This window comes from Cyclopterus lumpus, chromosome 6 (genome assembly GCF_009769545.1).
Source record: "Cyclopterus lumpus isolate fCycLum1 chromosome 6, fCycLum1.pri, whole genome shotgun sequence".
NCBI lineage: Eukaryota > Metazoa > Chordata > Actinopteri > Perciformes > Cyclopteridae > Cyclopterus > Cyclopterus lumpus.
The window spans coordinates 17207623-17225869 of NC_046971.1; the positions used below are offsets into that span (position 1 = coordinate 17207623).

The following is an 18247-nucleotide window of genomic DNA, read 5'->3' on the forward strand; positions in this document are numbered from 1 at the left end:
GTTTGAAATTAATTGAAGAGTGTTGAGCGCAGTAGTGGAAATGTTCATTCAGATTACAGATTTATTAATGGGCCTACTCATTCCAACTCAACAATCTCCTCATTTGTTGGCCTGCTGTTCATACATACACATGCAGTTGTTTCCATCCCCTTGAGAAAGGCACAACCTGTCTCTTCCTGTCTCTGATGTTGTTCATGTTCCGCCTTCCTGCAGCCATTCCCTCTAATTCCGTCACACGATAGTAAAGAAAGGGACCAACACAGAGAGAACAAGTGTTCTCTTTCCCATTTTCTTGCCAAAAGGTAACTTCCAGACTGCGCTTGTGTGTTATCTGATATATACACACTCTTGTTTCGTTATAACAAGCGCTGCTGAACAAACACTTTCCCAGAGGAACAGCCCACCTTTGACCATGCAATCACAGCTTGGTACAGAACACAGGAGAAAGAGCTGGGAATCCACGCTATCTGCTCTTTAACAAATGAGTGCCCGGGTTCCTGTGGATTTATGTGAGCCCTGGGCTTATGCTGTTGTGGGCTGGTCACAGTAAATCTGCTATTTTTGCCAAGGTGTGAAATGTATTCCGCTGCTAAATCACACACGGGGGACTTGCTAAGACAGCGCTGCGTACACACATGCACACATTCCCGCACACTATGTTGATTTGCTGCATGACTTTTATACGCTTCATTAAATCGTTTCTACTAGTACAAACCCACTTTGATGGCCTTGTGAGTAGTTGGCTAGGGGGGGGGGGGAGGCAGAGATGACCACATGACCTTGATTCACTGGTTGACATAATCACATGAACACTTTCTGGATAATTTGAATTAGAAATACCACGAGGTACGGAGAACAGTAATACTTCATATAAAGGCCTCCAGTGAACACCCTGTGTATATCTCTCTGCAGACTCCTGTCCCATTTCTTATTCCCCCCTTATTCTGTCTACTCTCCCTTTTTCTGACATCTGTGTCCATTCAGTCTCTGTCCTTAGATCAAGCCATCGATCTGTGATTAAGAAACCTTCAGTTTTAACGCCATGAATGTTTTTTTATTGCCAGTGCAGTGTTTGTCTTCTATGTTGGAATTGCCATGTGCTGGTCAACACTGTCCACCTGGGGAAGATGTGTACAGCTATGTGTCTCCTCTAATACATATGGAGTCAGAACAGGAAAAGGCACGCATTATAACAATGCATCCAGGATGATCCAGGATTTCAGGTTTGAATATCGAATCAATTGTGTATCTAATTTAAAACTGCTCTCATCAACATTTTTACATTGACGGTGGAAACACAGACTACATGCTATGTGATCGGGGTCAACTGGAGCGACCAACCCACTGAGAATTGTTGCCAACTCTACAGTTCCCCTCAGAATTACACCTTTCACTTTACAATGAGCGGTGAAATGCTTCTAAAGGAACATGTCTGCTCGCATTTGACAGATGACATGATATGTTGATGCAAAGGTTGAGCCAGCTTTAATGAGTTTGCCAGTGGGCCCGTGTGTGCTAGCTCGTACATGTGTACGGTCTCTTTTCAAAATGAACTTGCCATGTAGGTTCGCTTAGTTTTTAGGTTCAGTCAAAGTACTTGGTTAGGGTTAGATCCTAAAAGATCCTGATTGGGGTTCAAATAAGTACATCTTTGTTACATGAAATAACTATGCTAGTTATAAATCTGCCGTTAGAAAAGTACGCAATTTACCATGACTTCACGCAGAACATGAACTGTGGTATTTGTATTTGTTTGGCCCTTCCAACCTCCCCTCCCGCCTGCCCTGAGTGGATCGCCCTACCATCTGATACTGACCACTGACCAAGCAGCAGTATTTGACAGGTTGGGGGTGAGACCGGGTTGGCCTAACACCTGCAGAGGGTCACACCATCTAGCCCCAGGATCCCCTCCTCCCCACTGGCACCAGAGTAACCAGTAGAATCCACCAGTCTGGCAACAAGGACACAATACCAGCAATAACAGTGACAATAAATATGTTATTGGATTGTAGCTTATCTCGCCAACTCAGTCTGTTTGCCCTATGCATGAGGCTCTCCAAGTTTAATTTGTTTGCCACTGGGATGTGGCTGTCACAGGCTGTAATTTATTAGTCACACTTGCACATAATCAGCTGAATATTCATAACACATCCACACCAACGACTCACAGCGTCCCACAGCAACTGAATAATACTTGTGCCACCAACAGCACATTTCATACTGCCTGCGTGAAAACCTTGACATATGTATAGTTCTTAGCTGACTAGGCCGGATTTCACCATTACCGAGCAAGAGAAACACAGAAAAGAGACTGTGGCCAAGGCTAAGGAGCGGCTAGTGGAAACACGGTGGGAACAAAGAAAACAGAAATATGACTGGACAATAGGACAGTTTATAATATAAAAAACCCAGGAAGAAACTAACAAGAGCTAATAGGAAGACTGAATATGGTAGAGGAGAGTAGCAGAGTTCGCCGGGGATAAAGATAGAGTGAGAAAAAAGTAAAAAAAATCATTAACCATCAGGGTGCAAAAATGAAACTGAAGTTGTGTGAAAGAAGAGAGCAGCTCCAGCTCTGCTGATGATGATGATGATGGTCACTATGATGGCAATAACCCGAGGCTTCTTCAGAGATTCATTCCACACACACACACACACACACTAGTGATCTCTTTTTTCCATCTACCCTCCCACTCAAAGTACACGCTCACACAAGGCGTGTGGGCTCTCGTTTGAAACTTCATCTCAGAATTAAACCCCACTCATCTCTGAGCGTTGCCTGAGGTACAGAACACCACTACTGAGAGAGGAATGGTGCAGCGGAGAGTCCAAGCGAACGGGAGGGAAAGCGGAAAGTTAGAGCGGAAGAACAAAATGTACAGAACAAAGAAACAGACAGAGGAAAAAACAATGAGAAGTGAGACGGAGGAGGAATAGAAAAATAGTTGGAAGGAGGTAGTTCATCTCATCAGATGAGACCATGGGCAAAGGAGCAAAATGCTAAGTAATACAGCAAAGGAGGGAGAGGAGATCTTTCCACTTGATACGCTCCATTTCATTTGTCACCAGCCACCACTCTGACTCGGTTAATTAAACACAGGTTACAAGTGAAAACGGAATAAAAATTGTCCTTCGAAAACTTAGGGAAAACAGGTTGAAGCGTTTTCACGTTAAGAGTAAGCTAGAGTGAAATGACTGTGATGGGAAAAGACGTGTAGACAGAGACGTTGTGTAGAGGAAGTGAGCTCATGTGATTAGATTGGTTCACTTACCCCAACCTCCACGTGATCCGAGCCCTTGTCATCCTGCTTGTGCAGGATCTCAAAGTAGTATCGTCTGGACGAGATCAGGCTGAGGGGAGAGAGAGCTATTGTTAGATTTTTGACGCTGATGGGAAGAAAAAAAAAAGAAGAAGAAGAAATAATCTATCTTCTATAATAAGCCACTGCAGCTCCTTGCACCTTTGGATCTGTTATGTGTAGAGAACGATCAGAAATACAACTGCGAGCGACTTTTTGTCACCCAAAACTAAAGCTATTACAGGGTTTAATGAGACTGCAGTGAACAGTTTGACTTTAACAGCACAGAATAGTCATAAAAACATACTGCAAGTGGACATGAGAATAGACAGCTTAATCAGCCAAGAGTATAAATCTGTGCTCCAGGCAAGATGGCCAAAGAGACGTCTGTGAGTCGGGATATTATCAGCCTTGGGTCCTGAATAAAACACTCCTTCTGAGACCGTGAGGAAGAAAATCGATGCTCCACATAAATCAACATTTTACACTTACACAGGCTCCAGTATTTTTCTGGATCCCCTGCTTAGACCGAGTAAAGATTTGAACTAAAGTTTTACTGCACGTTATTCCCTGTACTGATGAAACAAACACACACACACACACACGCACAGAGTTGGGCAGTGCGTGAAATCAAGTTTTTGCATGTTTTTTTTTATAGAAATGCGCCCTTAAATGCATCGAAAAGCTAATATTTAATGGATAAAATGTCATTGCATCTTGGGGAATCTAAAAAACAAGCTCATGTTGATTCTGTTTGTCTATTTCAATACGATATGTGATGGCTTGCTCTGTTTTGCTGCTCATTTTCTGTCTTTGTTTCTGTTTCCTTTTCTCTCTCTGTGATGGCCTGGTTTCTCTCTCCTGTCTCCTGTTTGTCTCCTGAAACAAACACAAGCTCATCTTCTTTGATGAAGCCTTTGTTTTGAGTAGAAAATAGCCCCACAAAAACAGGAGATAACATGAAACAATGACAAATAGAGAAACATTTGCCGCATGAGGTTGTCCTTGTTCTCGAGTAATGTGCATGTTCACAAGTTAAATAGATGAACTATTGGAGTCTATAAAATGAAGTGACAAAGGTTCCCAGAGCCCAAGGTGACATTTTAAGGTTGCTTGTTTTGCCCAACCAGCAGTTCAAAACTCAAGAGACAAGCAGAAAAATGGTCACATTGAGAAGTCAGAGCCAGCGATGTTTTTTTGGGTATTTCCGCTTGATAAATGACCGACTGATTGTTTCAGCACTATCAGACATAAACGCCTGGTCTTTCACAATGAAGATTGGCAAAACGCAGTTACAGTGTAGACTTATTGGCAGTGTGTGTGTGTGTTTGTTTGTTCCTGATGTGGTTGACCGAGTTGAAAGGGAAGGACAAAGGCTCAAGGGGGGGGGGAGACGGTCGCGTGTTGCTCCGAGCACAAACGCCGCCGTATCATCCGGCTGCCCAGCGTTCTGTAACCAATAAATCATTGCAAGTGCAGGAGTGCAGTGACAGTGTGCTAAGGTCACTCTCATGAATAGGCAACGTCCCTCTGTGCAGCTGCTGAAACGGCACTCAGCGAAACCTAAGTGCCTCTTTCAGCTCCTGGCACCCAACATGCCCTTTCCCATATGATTCAAACACAACGCCACGCCACGACTTTAAGAGAAGCCACACATAGAAAATATCGTGTTACTTTGCATTTGCCTCATTAGATTAGATTAGATCAGATGAAACTTTAATGACGACAACATTGAGTAATCATACCAGAGAAACCAGAGTTGCATTTATTAGAGGATTACATCTCGCTGTCTCTGATCTAGCAAATTCAATTTAAAGTTGGCGTGTCTTTTTACATCCTGAATTCAAAATGATATTTCTTGGAGGCCTTTGTTTATTGAGTTCCGGCCCGTGAGCAGACGACTGTAGATGGGGTTTATTTCCTGACCCCTTCATTAGTCTATTTCAGGCCATAATCTGACTCCATCGGGGGGACAATCAGAGCTGAGAGGAGGCAGACTGCCGCCACAGTGTCAGGCTGATACACAACCACAGACAAGGAGGACACTTAACATGAATAACAATTGTAGAATAGGATACACAGAAAAATGCATCCTCAATATTGTATTTCAGAAACTCAAAAATACACACAACACACCCAAAGCCCCTGAACGTCAGCAGTGACAGCAGCAGCATCGGCCAGTAGAAACCCGTTCACCTGCTCCAAGATTCCAGATGGGACAACGTGCCCATTCACACACACGCCCCTCTCAACAGTAGCGGAGCAAGATGGAGACAAACAAAAGGATCATAAGTCATAACATAGCAGCGATGCCGCCCCCCACCTCATTCCGTGTTCACACCTTTTACTTAGAACGACGAGGTGGAATAAAGGCGCTACATTCCCACCTTGAACAGGCTGTGTGAAGCTACTGAGAAACAGAGACTGAAAAACAGATGCAGACAGCACAGCATTACATAGTCACACAGGTGCAGCTACATCCTTTATATGTTCTCTTTGTGATTTTAAGCAATTTGTATGCCAATTCAGAAGCAATTTCATTTAGCAATTTAGTCTCTCTGTGGAGACGTTTGTTAATTTCTTGTCTGCAGTTGTCTACTTTAAGATCCCCTTTGCGTGATTTCTTAGTGTCTGTGTCTTTTTTTAAATTGAGTGTGAATAAGACGATAATTCATCTTCAAGGTCTAAACCAAGATATGGTCAGAGACAAATGAGAAAGATGTGAATGCTTATGTTATTTGAAAGAAAAACAACGGTGGATTTGACAACAACAAAAGAAAAATCTCTATCGAAAAGTATTCCACTAAAGTGAAAGACCGTACAGAGGTGTTGCTTGAATCGATGTGTATGTGGGTGCACTGGTCACACCTGTCTTCCTGTGATGGATGACGAGGCGAGCCACGGTTGAAAGAGAAAAATAGGAAGGAGAAGCGATAACTAGCAATGAACAACAGAAACAGCAGAAACAGAGAGGAATATATAAATGCTTTCTGTATCTTAAAAATAAAAAATATATTACAACGACTGTGCCTGAGATGGAATTTCATACAGAACGCCACGCCAGAAGAGGGACAAAACCCCAACATAAAAGAGCGCGTGAAGGGCAAAGGAGAGATGGAAAAGGGAAGAATAGCTATTAGCGTTTTGACTCAGAGGATGAGTAGAGGACACAAAACAAGAGTCTAATTGCCCGACTAATTGGAGTCTTCGTTTCCACTCTTCCTTCATTGGGCTGAACGGATAGAGTCAGACAAAGGAGCTCGGCTGGGCTGGTTAACACAAGACGGGACTGGTGGAGCGACATAATATCAGAGAGAATCATCCAAAGTATGAAATATTTATTTGGCAAGAACATATAGAGTGGGAGAGACAAACTCCTTTCACATCTCAAAGGAAACGGTTGTACTGTGGGTTCGTCTAAAGAAATATACAAAAGCCCGGGTGCATAACATCCAGAGGACCATCAGACACATTCACACACACACACAAAGCCTCTGCATAACTAACCTGTTTTGTAGTGAGCAGAGCTGAAGTGGAAATGGAAACAGTATACTTTCTGCCCTTGGTAAATAGCAGTCTTCTTTCTCGTACTTCCCCTTCATCTCATCTATCTGCCTGCCGGCTACAGCAATTTCCTGATTCTACTTTTCCAGTATCTCCTCTCTTCTTCCAACTCAATTTCTCATTCATGCTATCTGACTGTCCCCGGGTCTCTCTCTCTCTCTCTCTCTCGCCAGATGTCTCCCTCTCCAATACCCACAGGTGGCCCTTTAAATAAAAGACTGTGCTCGGCGAGTGCTCTCCTCTCAACTACATTAATGATACCAGTGTTTAGAGCTGCCCCAAGGAGACGCACAAACTTCACTTTTCTCCCCTCGCGCTCACTCCCGTCTTCATTCCTTTAATCCATCAGAGAGCTATCACGCTGCTCTTCCCTGCAGCCTCAATAAATCCTCTTTCTTCCATCACACTCCCTTCGCTCCGTCCCCCCTCTGCTCTCCTTCATCCTCTGCTCTTTCCCCCCCGACCCCTCCTCTCCTGTATCTTGTCCGTTGCTTCTACCCAACGCTTCTCTTCTCCGCTATCTAACGCTTCGAATTCTCCCATATGTAATTATCTAATATAGCGTTACAGCATTATCTTCTTCACTGCTTTTTTCTTCTCTACGCCTCCACTTCCCCACTTTCTCACTTTGATTTTGTATTAACACTCCTTCTCCTCTGCTACTGGCCTGAATGCGTGGATATGTGAAGAAATGACACAAAATGCCTTGCTCTCCTGGGGTTTGTTTATTTGTGCCACACTGAGAAGCATATGCTCCTTTCATCACAGCAAAGTGCAATTACAAGTATTACATTTCATCAAGGTCAAACAATTCATGTACAGGAGAAATGCAAGATATGAGGGGCCGTTTAGGCCATAACTATTGAGACACTCACACGTACTATTGAGACACTCTCACACGCACTACTGAAACACGCACACACATACTAATGAAACACTCGTACATTCACTAGTGAAACGCTTGCACACTCACTACTGAAACACGTACACACATACTAATACACATTCTCATGTAAGAGCATACATACATATAACTGAAAACAGATAGATACGTATACATGTTTCACTTGTATGCATGTAAGCATTTCATATGTATGTGTATATGACACAGAAGTATATATGTATGCGTGTGTGTTTCTCATATGTATGCGTAAGAGTATTTACAGAGTATGTATGTATGTGTAAGTGTTTCAGTAGTGAGTGTACAAGTGTTTCAATAGTGAATGTACGAGTGTTTCATTAGTATGTGTGTAAGTGTTTCAGTAGTGCGTGTGAGAGTGTCTCAATAGTTATGGCCTAAACGGCCCCTCATAGCAAGAGGTACACAATTATACAGCCTAGTGGCAAGTTGGAAGGATTTGCAAAGGCCAGCAACATTGTTCTAATGTTAACAAATTGCATTATATGACCAAAACCAAACTAAATAAGCCACACTGCTGCAATGGCTGCAATGTTCCATTATTACGATAAACACGGGAACTCTCGTTTATTTCAGGCCAATCCAGCACACAGCGGTGCTATAAACAAAGTGGGAATAAGTGGAAATAAACTATATATTTTTATTTGAGTATGCTCAAAAACACAGATCCCAATTGTTTAAAGCAATAACCGGGCATGCGACCAACTTTTCTTTAAGATTCATGTCTTCGGTCGTGATGGGTGTGTGTAGCCCCAAGCCCATTCATTACTTTGTTGGAAGACAAGAATGTTTACAGCTGTTTTGAACCACTACTCCAAGGCAGGGTGAGAAGACGAGATAATTGCTTAAATATGGCATTAATGTTGCACTCTTTCCTGGAAGGCATTTATAGCGTTACCCTTGGTTGCACACACTGACACTGACATAATTAGATGAAAAATAAGAGCTTTAGAGAGAACTGCTACTTCCTCATCTCCGCACACCTGGCAAAACATAAAGTGGGCCTGAATGTTTTGCATTGTTGGTTTTGGAAAGAACTTGACGGATGCAGCAGCAGCCCCCCCCCCCCCCCCCCCCCCCAACTCTGATGATGAAAGGATTCAGGGTTTCAGACTCGGCAAGCAGATGGGGTGGAGCTTCCTGACACATGTAAGCCTCCATGGTTTTGATCTTTTCATGGGGTTTGTTGTAAATGAGAAAAATATAGAATAATGCTCACCTTATCTGTTCAACTCCTGTCTAGGTAGGTGTGTGTGTGTGTGTGTGTGTGTGTGTGTGTGTGTGTGTGTGTGTGTGTGTGTGTGTGCAAACACGTGTCCATGGCGTGTCTGCCTTTGTGCCTAACAACTGATCTCGACATCTCCATACTTGATATTCACCAAGTCTCTTTCCAAACAGCTTAAGTATCCGTTCCGCAGCTGCTCAGAATCTAATTCCTGAGTTTCCTCAGGCTGAGCTGACCCTCCGTCATCATTACTGTCTCTAATCACGTTTGGCCAGAAGCATCCCCGTGTTACCGCTCGGTGGTACTCGTGCATGACTGCCAATCCGATGTCCGCCACAACAGTCTTTCACATCTCAAGAGATGTGCATCAACCCCTCAAAGACATTCTGATTAAACGTAAGCCACCGCACACATGAACACAGAGCGGTCGCACACACTCAAACATAGATTTGTGCCTCATCACTCATAGAAACAGATGGCAAAGTAAGGGCCCGAGGGAAGAAAGTGGAACAGAGAAGTCTTTGCAGCTTGCTGGCAAACAGCTTTAGTCTAATTCAACTGCAACCAATTACCTTGAGCAGAGAGATGTTGACATTAAGGTTGGTATTCACACTCAAACACAATCATGGATGTGTGCGCACACAAGACAGAAATATACAGAAGTTCACTCGTATGTAAACTAATCTATACATAAATATGAGACTGTGCAGGTGCGATATCAGTATTCCTATGATGCCATGAGCACTAGTGCTATACTTTCCTCTCTCTAAGTGCTTGAGTGTCCACGCCAGCTAATAGCCAGCAGTGCTTAAATGATTCAATTATAGATACTGAGAGATCCCGTAGTGAAATAGCTGGTCATTCGCCTCTCGGTTTCCCTCATTGTTGAAGGAAAAGCAACGGTTAACTCCCGCCTTCCAACTATTATGGGCCTTGAGAGCTTTTCTGTTTTGTCAAGCGTATGGAAAACATATGGGAGCGTTTGCTGCGTGTTAAAAGCACGAGAATGAAAGGGAAAGAAAGACGAGGAAGGATAAAGGGGAGAATGTTAAGAGAAGCAAGAAAAGGCATACAAATTAAGAAGGCACACACACACACACACACACACACACACACACACACACACACACACACACACTTTCACATAGAAAAGGAAGAACACACATCAACGCCCACATGTCTGTGGAGGATCCGGCGTAAATGTCATTTCCGGCAGTTTGTGGACTGAAAGCTGCTCCTTCAAAATGCCAGCTGCTGCATCCCGGATAACCTTGGGATCCCTCTTCTGACTTCACCTCCTCACCACGCCTCTGTCAAAGGTCAGCAGCAGCCATTTTGAATTTCAATCAATCATTACACCTAAAAAGGTGAAAATCTTGACTTGAAACTAATGTTTTGGAAACTCATCCACAGAAGCACACACAGGTGAAAGCAAACACAGAGAAAGTGTTTAATTCACGCTTTTTGTCTTTTCTTACACCTTATTAAGCTCCCATATCATACTGCCAAACACATCCCAGTCTGAGCTGCTGGAAAGGTTCTGAAATACTTGACGCCAGGCACGGTGTCAGATTTAGCTCAGTATGCAACTCAGCACAGTTCAGTTTATGGAATTTTAGCAAATGTCAATCTCCCCGCAGATGTCTATACAGCCCGAGGCTCAGAGAGCGGAGGCGGGTGTTGACAGGGTTATGTGGTTCCTCATCGGACTACTTCACTGTCACTCATCAAGCTGTTGTGACAGCACCTAGCAGGCGCTGCCAAACTATTACTTCGCAGGTATGAGCAGAGGTGGAAACAAACAGTCAGACAAACAAAAAGAGACACTTTTAACTTGACACGGGTATTATTTTAAACATCAGGTTGTGGGTGCCATTAGAAAGAAGAAGCATGTTGTTACTTCTTACTTAAATTCAGTCTGGTTTGAGTATTGGTTTCACCTTGTGAGTGTGTGTGTGTGTGTCATCTTAGCGAAATGTGGTCCTGGAGACCTGGCATCACATGCCCAACTACCCACCCACACACACACACACACTCTCTAAGTGTGAGTCTTTGTCTCCAGGTGGTCGTAACCAGGTGGAGGCAATTAACAGGTGTACTGATCCTACTTTCCTCTCCATCCCATCTATTTAAATTGCCACCATAGGCCAAACGTTCACACACATCACGGTTACAGCAGGGCCACAGCCCACTGCTGGAGCTCCTTTTCTGAGTTCAGTTTTTGAAGAGCGTGGGTCTCCTGCCGCGTGCTGTATGCACAACAGCATATGCCCACTTCTGAAAGCCCTCACCCTTTTCTACCTCATCTCCTTTTATAGCTTCAAATTCCCTCCCCAAATGTAAATGCCATTCTGACGTTAGAGAGAGAAGGCCATAAAAAGTGAGTGAGTGAGAGACAGAGATAGAATAAGGGTTCTGATGGGGAAAACGTGGTAAAATATACATATATATATACATATGTTTATGTGTGTGTGTGTGTGTGTGTGTGTGTGTGGTTTCAGTAGCAATCGATTGCATTGTGTGAAAGAACTCCAACAGGAGAGAGAAGTGTTTCAAGAGAACCCCTCAACAACAATATGTTTCATTCCCTGACACTATGATTCAACCCTGCAGCAGCCATTAGTCACTGTTCACTCAGCTCTACGACAGGCGGCTGTACAGCTCCAATGAACTGAGACGAATAAGTAACCCCAGTCCAAAGCGAAAAAAGAAAGAAGGTATATAAAAACAACAAACACAAAACAAACAGGGTCTCTACAACCGCGCAGAAGTGTCTGTTGTGGTTCATTCTGCTCTCGGTTCAATTACATTTCGAAGACGTCTGCTCGGCACATTTCAACTCTCTTTTCTGCTCAATTTTTACTTTTCTTTTGTCCCATTTCATCCTGTTCTGGGCTCAATATGATAATAACCAGGAACAGCAGCACATACATTGTGAAAGCTGTTTGAAAGTGCAGCGTTGTGGTAGAATGGAGTCTGTAAATGGACTCAAATGGCCCTGAACTTACTCTTATAATAACAAATTGCACGAGAGGAACACGTTGCCAATGGTTAGAAGTAGCCTCGCACGACGAATCATTTTCACAGTGGCTTCTCATCTGCACAATTGAGAGTAATATTCAAGAAACACCACATTTGTTTGGTTCAATTATTTCCTGATTTTATCAGCTTTAAAAATGTTTTACACTACCAGGTGATAAAATATGTCTAATAACTGATTATTATTGCTGTGCGTATACTTTTTTCTCTTTCTTTTTGAAAATGATATCTTGTTCCGTTCTGCCGTGCTAATTTGCTAATTTCAATTCTGTCCCATCTAATTTGAAGAATTCCTTTTTATGAATGCACGGCGATTAATGCTGCTGCACACACAATTGTTCACACTCAGGAGCCTATCAGCTGTGCTAGAAACAGGTTGAGTGTAATGGCGTGTGAGGGATGGATGTCGCGCAGGGCCGCAGAGGGAACATGCGGATGACAAATAAAAAGCCTTGGCTGCGGGATGTTTCAATAAAGTCACGAGATGCGGAGAGGAATTTCAAATGCCACGGTCTTCCGCAGACAAATGCACAATAATGCACAGACGTATGTATTTGCTTGCACGTTGCAACAAAAAAAAAAAAACATGTTCTCTCACGCACGCCCACACAGAAACATCAAATTAGATTTAGCCTATTCATCTCAACCGAGACGTTTGTGAAATGACGCTGGAATCACGAAGCACTTTACACATCGGGTTAGAAAATATAAAAAATATTTTGAGAGAAGGGAGCTAGCAACAATTGGTGTGTGTGTTTGCGTGTGTGTGCGCGTGTGTGTCTAGGGTGATAATTATCATTGTTTTATCAGATCTCAGTGGGGTAGAGAGCACACATCGGAGGCATGTTCTCTGCAACAGTTATCTCGACAACACACACAACACACACACACACACACACACACACACACGCACACACACACACTCCAGTTTTGGAGGAAATACTCTTACATAAGTAAAAGTAGCAATACCATAGTGTAAACATACCGTATTACAGGTAAACGTTCTGCATAAAGTACATTATTTTATTTAAATATGATTATTAATGCATTCATGACTTTAATGTTGCAGCTGATAAATGCTCATTTAAATTACTATATATGCTGACAGGTAGCTTGTGAATTTCCCCCAGGGGGACAATGAAGTCTTATCTAAAGGTATGACAATACATCATCATCATCATCATCATTGATTTTCTGATTATCATTCATAAAAATCTGCAAATTAACTATTAAAGTTATAGAATAAATGTAATGGAGGAAAAAAAGTACAATATTGGCTTCTGAAGTGTCGTGGAGTAGTGGTATAAAGTAGTGGACATTCTCAAGTACAGTACAAGTACATCAAAATGGAACTTTGGTACACGACTTGAGTGAATGTACTAAGTTACTTTCCACCACTAATTCCTCCACTGAACATTTATTGTATGTTCCTGCCACATTCTGCCTGCACGCTTGGTTGCTTTGTTCTTTTTATTGCCGGAGAACACAAGACGCTTGTCAAACAGGAGGAGAAAACAGAAAATACTTCCAGAATCCTACGCACAGACCAACACAAATACCAGCCAACAGGTCCTGGTCTGCGTTCACTCCCTTCTGGCATTGATTTTCATTAATTACATTATGTGCTATGTGTGTGTGTGTGTGTGTGTGCGTGTGTGCCAATTAGTCATCACAGAAGGGAGGCAGAATGTTCAATATAAGCTGGTTTTATAAACAGTTATGAGGAGACCTTGACACACGAGGAGACATCGGAGCGATGCAGTGAGTCAGACTGAATTAACTGAAACGTCAAATGAATAAAACAAAGAATATATTGTATGCCGTATGACACTCTCACTGAAGGACTTCCATGTCATGCGTTTTTCATAGATTGGACTTGTAGTCTTCCTTGCATGATGTTGGGCACCGCTATATTGACTCTTCTCTAAAACCCCCAAAAAATGTGAGGCAAACATAAGACAAGAGACGGAGTGTGTGTGGAAGATCAGGTTTGATCTGTGTGAGTGTGTTGTATTACATCAGTAAAATATACTCCAACTAGGACCATCTGGGGCTTTAAATCCCTCTATTATTCCACAAATGTAGGTCATGTATAGCACTCATAAGTTCAGTGTGGATTCCAGAGTCATGAGCGCCACTTTGCGTCATGAGGTCCATTAATACTGCTGATATCACTGCTGCTGATATTGCCGCAGCCACCACTGATTCATGAGCAATAAAACTAGTACACCTTTTCACTATTTCTATCACCCATCAGACATATTAATGTATATTTCATCATCTTGTGTGTTATTGAGCGTTGTACTTCTGTCCTGCCGGTATGACATGTCTTTCTGATTGGGTTTGGGCTCAGTAGTATCACTCAATGACTTTAAGCAGAATTGTATCATGATGCTATTATCACATTATGTTAGTTGAAATTCAAACAAAACCAGTTTTGTTGAGGCTGTGTTTTGCACAATGTGACACCAGTGTGGTGTCATATAATGCGGGACAGTATTATATGTAGACAGCGCATTGGCTGCATGTGATAATCTGTTGCTGCTTGGATTTCTCGTCTCCGCCTCTGGGTAACCGGGATGCTTGCATGCTCTGGATGCCAACAAAAAATAAAAAACTTCCTAAACTATAATATCCATTGTGTAATTAAAGGACAACATGAATCGTGAAAAAATGGTGACTAAAAATATGACGATGTTATGGCATTTACAGTTTTGGCTGACTTGGATATTCAGCCGTATTTATTTGAGTCATAGTATACGGAGAAATGTATGCATCAGAGAGAGGCCAAAGCTGCAGCTCAGTTAGCAGGGCAAGATGCAATGCATTGTGGGACACATAGGCACTGGCGTATTTACTACATCTACCATGAATACTGATTGGACAATATCTCTTTAATATTAACATATCAATTAATTAAACCATATCACCAAGCTCTAGTCAACCGTGATAAAAACATCTCACACTACAAGTGACATTTTATCCATTACCCACAGTAAGTAAATACTCCAATATTAACAAAACATAGCTTTCCTTTGTCTTCACTGTGTGCGTTCATCATCCAACTTGTGATCAAATATTCTGAACCTTCACTAAAAATAAAACATTGGCAGTGCGTGTGTGTGTGTGTGTGTGTGTGTGTGTGTGTGTGTGTGTGTGTGTGTGTGTAAATAATTTACTTCTCTACATCTTCATCCAATCAGGCACATGTGGGAACCCAAGGGAACAGGAGCACCATGCTTGAGAAGTACTTCTCTTGCTGCATAATAATACCAACTTAACAATGTAGAGGCAAACTGACTGCAGATCAGTGCTGATATTAAAGGATGCTTTTATGCGTGCAGATCCCAGCAGTTAGGGAGAGATGTGGGGAACCTGAGAGGAGCTGATTGGGTGATACATTTTCATCTCATATTGAGAGAGGGAGGCCGTTCAACTGTTACAATCCTCAACAGTCTGACACCTGATGAGACTACTCCAGATATGTTAATTCATACATACATGGAAGTACACACCTGCACACAGAAGAGACACACGCCACCTGCTTTGTCCAGTGAACACTTGAGCCACTGATGAGCCCTTCATGTGAGCAACAACAGCCCTCTGAAGCAATTATGTTATAAAAGAGGCTGCAGACCAACAGCGGGCATGATCTGTGGTACAAACTGCCTCTCAACAGTTAGAGAGACACTTTCTGAGGTCCTGAGAGGAGCTCCAGTGGTGGTATGTATGTGTCAAGCTTATTGTTAGATGTTAGCAGGGTCTCCTATCCTGGCTTGAGAGTGAATGCACTGAGCCGCTAAAAAAAAACGTGCACAGTTGTCATAGGTACTTACTGCACAGACTTGGAGGACTGGGACCTGAACTTGCTGAACTCGCCTGGAGCGGTCCACTCTGTACCGAGCTGAAACACACAAGAAAGGAGACACAGATCAGAGCGAGTGTGAGGGAGAGAGCAGGGACTAAGAGCAGTATAAGAGATAGCTGAGCACAGTTTGCAACTGCGGAGTATTCGTGCAGGAAAATAATTTAAACAACTATATGATTTTTAGGCACTGATAATAACTATTTGGGAAATGGTCCTGTAGGGAGGATTACGATAGTACAGCAAATATAGAGTATATTGGAAAACTAAATAATATGCCCCGAGGCAACAGGGAGAGTCAATCAGGAGGCTAGTTCTGACAGGAATGTGAGCAAACAGATGAGCGCTAATGGCTATAAACAGACAGAAAATCAGAAAGAGGCATTCCCTGCCAATACTGAGACTAAGAAGCCGGCTCATCGGGATGCTCGGGCTCCGGTTTCAGCCCTGCGGTCGAATCAGTGCCCATTCATTTCCTCAGCAAGCCAACGTGACTAATTAGGGCCCCTGCTGCTGCTGATCCATAATGAAAGAATAAGGCTAAGATCATAGTGGGCATGCCTTTAATTGTTTGTGTTTGGCTTGAAACTGGTCAGAAAGCATTGTGGCGCGTGGTGTTAACACATCACAAGAGCCTTTCAGCTTGTAAATAGCTGCTGATCCTCACTCTGGGTACCACAATGTTTTCACAGAGAGCAGCACACACAATCACACACACACACACACACACACACACACACCTATAAGACAATGACACACACACACACACCTCCGAACGAGTTTGCTGGCATGAGAATAGAGCCACTATGGTAAGAAAACCTAACAAAAAACAGGCAGTAATATGGACCCAAAACCAACCAGGCCCCTGGCTGTGCCAGAGCCTCTGAGAAGCAGTTGGCAGGAGAGGAGGACACAATGTGCGCTACTGTGCCTTCGCTACGGAGCACACAGCATTTCCACAGCAACCGTTTACTCACAAATTCCTCCTCCGGCACACGAAGAATGCTGGAAGTTAAATCACCGCGAGAGAATATTCAAATGAAACCGTGAGTTAGGGAGCAGATTAAGCTCACTGAGCTCATTTACTAAATGTACATTTATACGATGGAAACGCTTTGCTTTCTTCATAAATGAAATGATAACCGACACTCATTTAACTCTTCGACTGCTTTAAGTTTTCATGACGTTATGCTCCGCTTGTCCTGACGCACGACAGGGAAAACTGCAGGAAGTAGTGCAGCAGAATCTCATTGAAGCTAGTCTCTTTCAAAAGAATCGTCATTAAAATAAACTCTGTCACAGCGAAGTGCTGTTGGTTTCTTGAGAGAAGCAGCCGAACTTTAGTGAAAGTTAAAGAACTTTGACAAACCGTAGGAACCTCGGCAGCACTTTAACATCTTTTAAAAGCAGAGAAAAAGAAAGCTGCGACTTAAAACTTTGCACTGAATATAAATGGGAAACTTGCATTATTACAATACTGTTGGAAGTGTCTCTGCAGTTACTGTTTGTAACTTAGCAGAGCTGTTTGTTCAGATGAAAAAGAGAGTGATCGCACAGCAGAGACGACAATGCAAAAATATTAATCTCGGAAAGCCGTGTTTTCTAGTGCCGACTCTAAATATAGTAAATATATTCCATATACATTTTTGAAATAAAGTGCAAACAATCTGTGTTTAGGCAGAAAACATGACAATTGCATTTGTTTCCAAAGCAAATTGAAAATTCAGAAGAGAGATGCAACTACAGAGGCAGAAAAATGAACTGATCTCCCCTCGATTTAAGAAATGACATGAAGGTAAATGTCATGTTGAGGTGGATGAATAAATGATACTTCAGCAAAATGTACGTGGACTGAGACTTTCAACCGATACATTGCCTGACAAGCTATTTTTAGCGTCTTCACTTCTAAAGCCTGACTCCTTCGTTCATAACAGTTCATACGACTGTTTTTTTTGTGGTGATTTATGCAAAACCTTTGTCCAGCACACTATACTGCATATGATGTTTTAGAAGGTTCTGAATTCATAAAGTAGCTCATGCACATGTTTTGTATGCCTATCCATTTCCTTCACGTGAACCTGTCGTCGGTTCAAACAATCCCCTTCAACAGGGTTTTAGATGCTCTCGATTCTTTTGAGAGAAGCTGTGCATTGGGGATTTTAAACCATGTAGCGTCACAGAAAAGAGAGTAAAGCATTAGTGTCATGGAGCAAAAATCACCTTCCAAAATTAGAGATCGTTTGTCTCTTTTCTACCTCGTCGGTTGGTTAGTCAGTTGTACGTGAACAATATGGGGATCAAAGGCCTCGTCACAAGGACGAAATACATGCAGCGCC

The 18247-nt window shown here is 42.6% G+C and overlaps 1 protein-coding gene across 2 annotated transcripts in view; it reads right to left on the reverse strand.

The window, feature by feature from the left end:
- Positions 1–18247, reverse strand: part of b4galnt4a (beta-1,4-N-acetyl-galactosaminyl transferase 4a) — a 125284-nt gene that overhangs the window by 23503 nt on the left and 83534 nt on the right. For both annotated transcript variants that reach the window (XM_034535848.1, XM_034535849.1), the window contains 2 exons: positions 15883–15950; positions 3273–3351 (listed from right to left, as the gene is read on the reverse strand). In XM_034535848.1, the coding sequence (XP_034391739.1) occupies positions 3273–3351; positions 15883–15950 (147 nt within the window). The remainder of the gene's footprint in view (positions 1–3272; positions 3352–15882; positions 15951–18247) is intronic.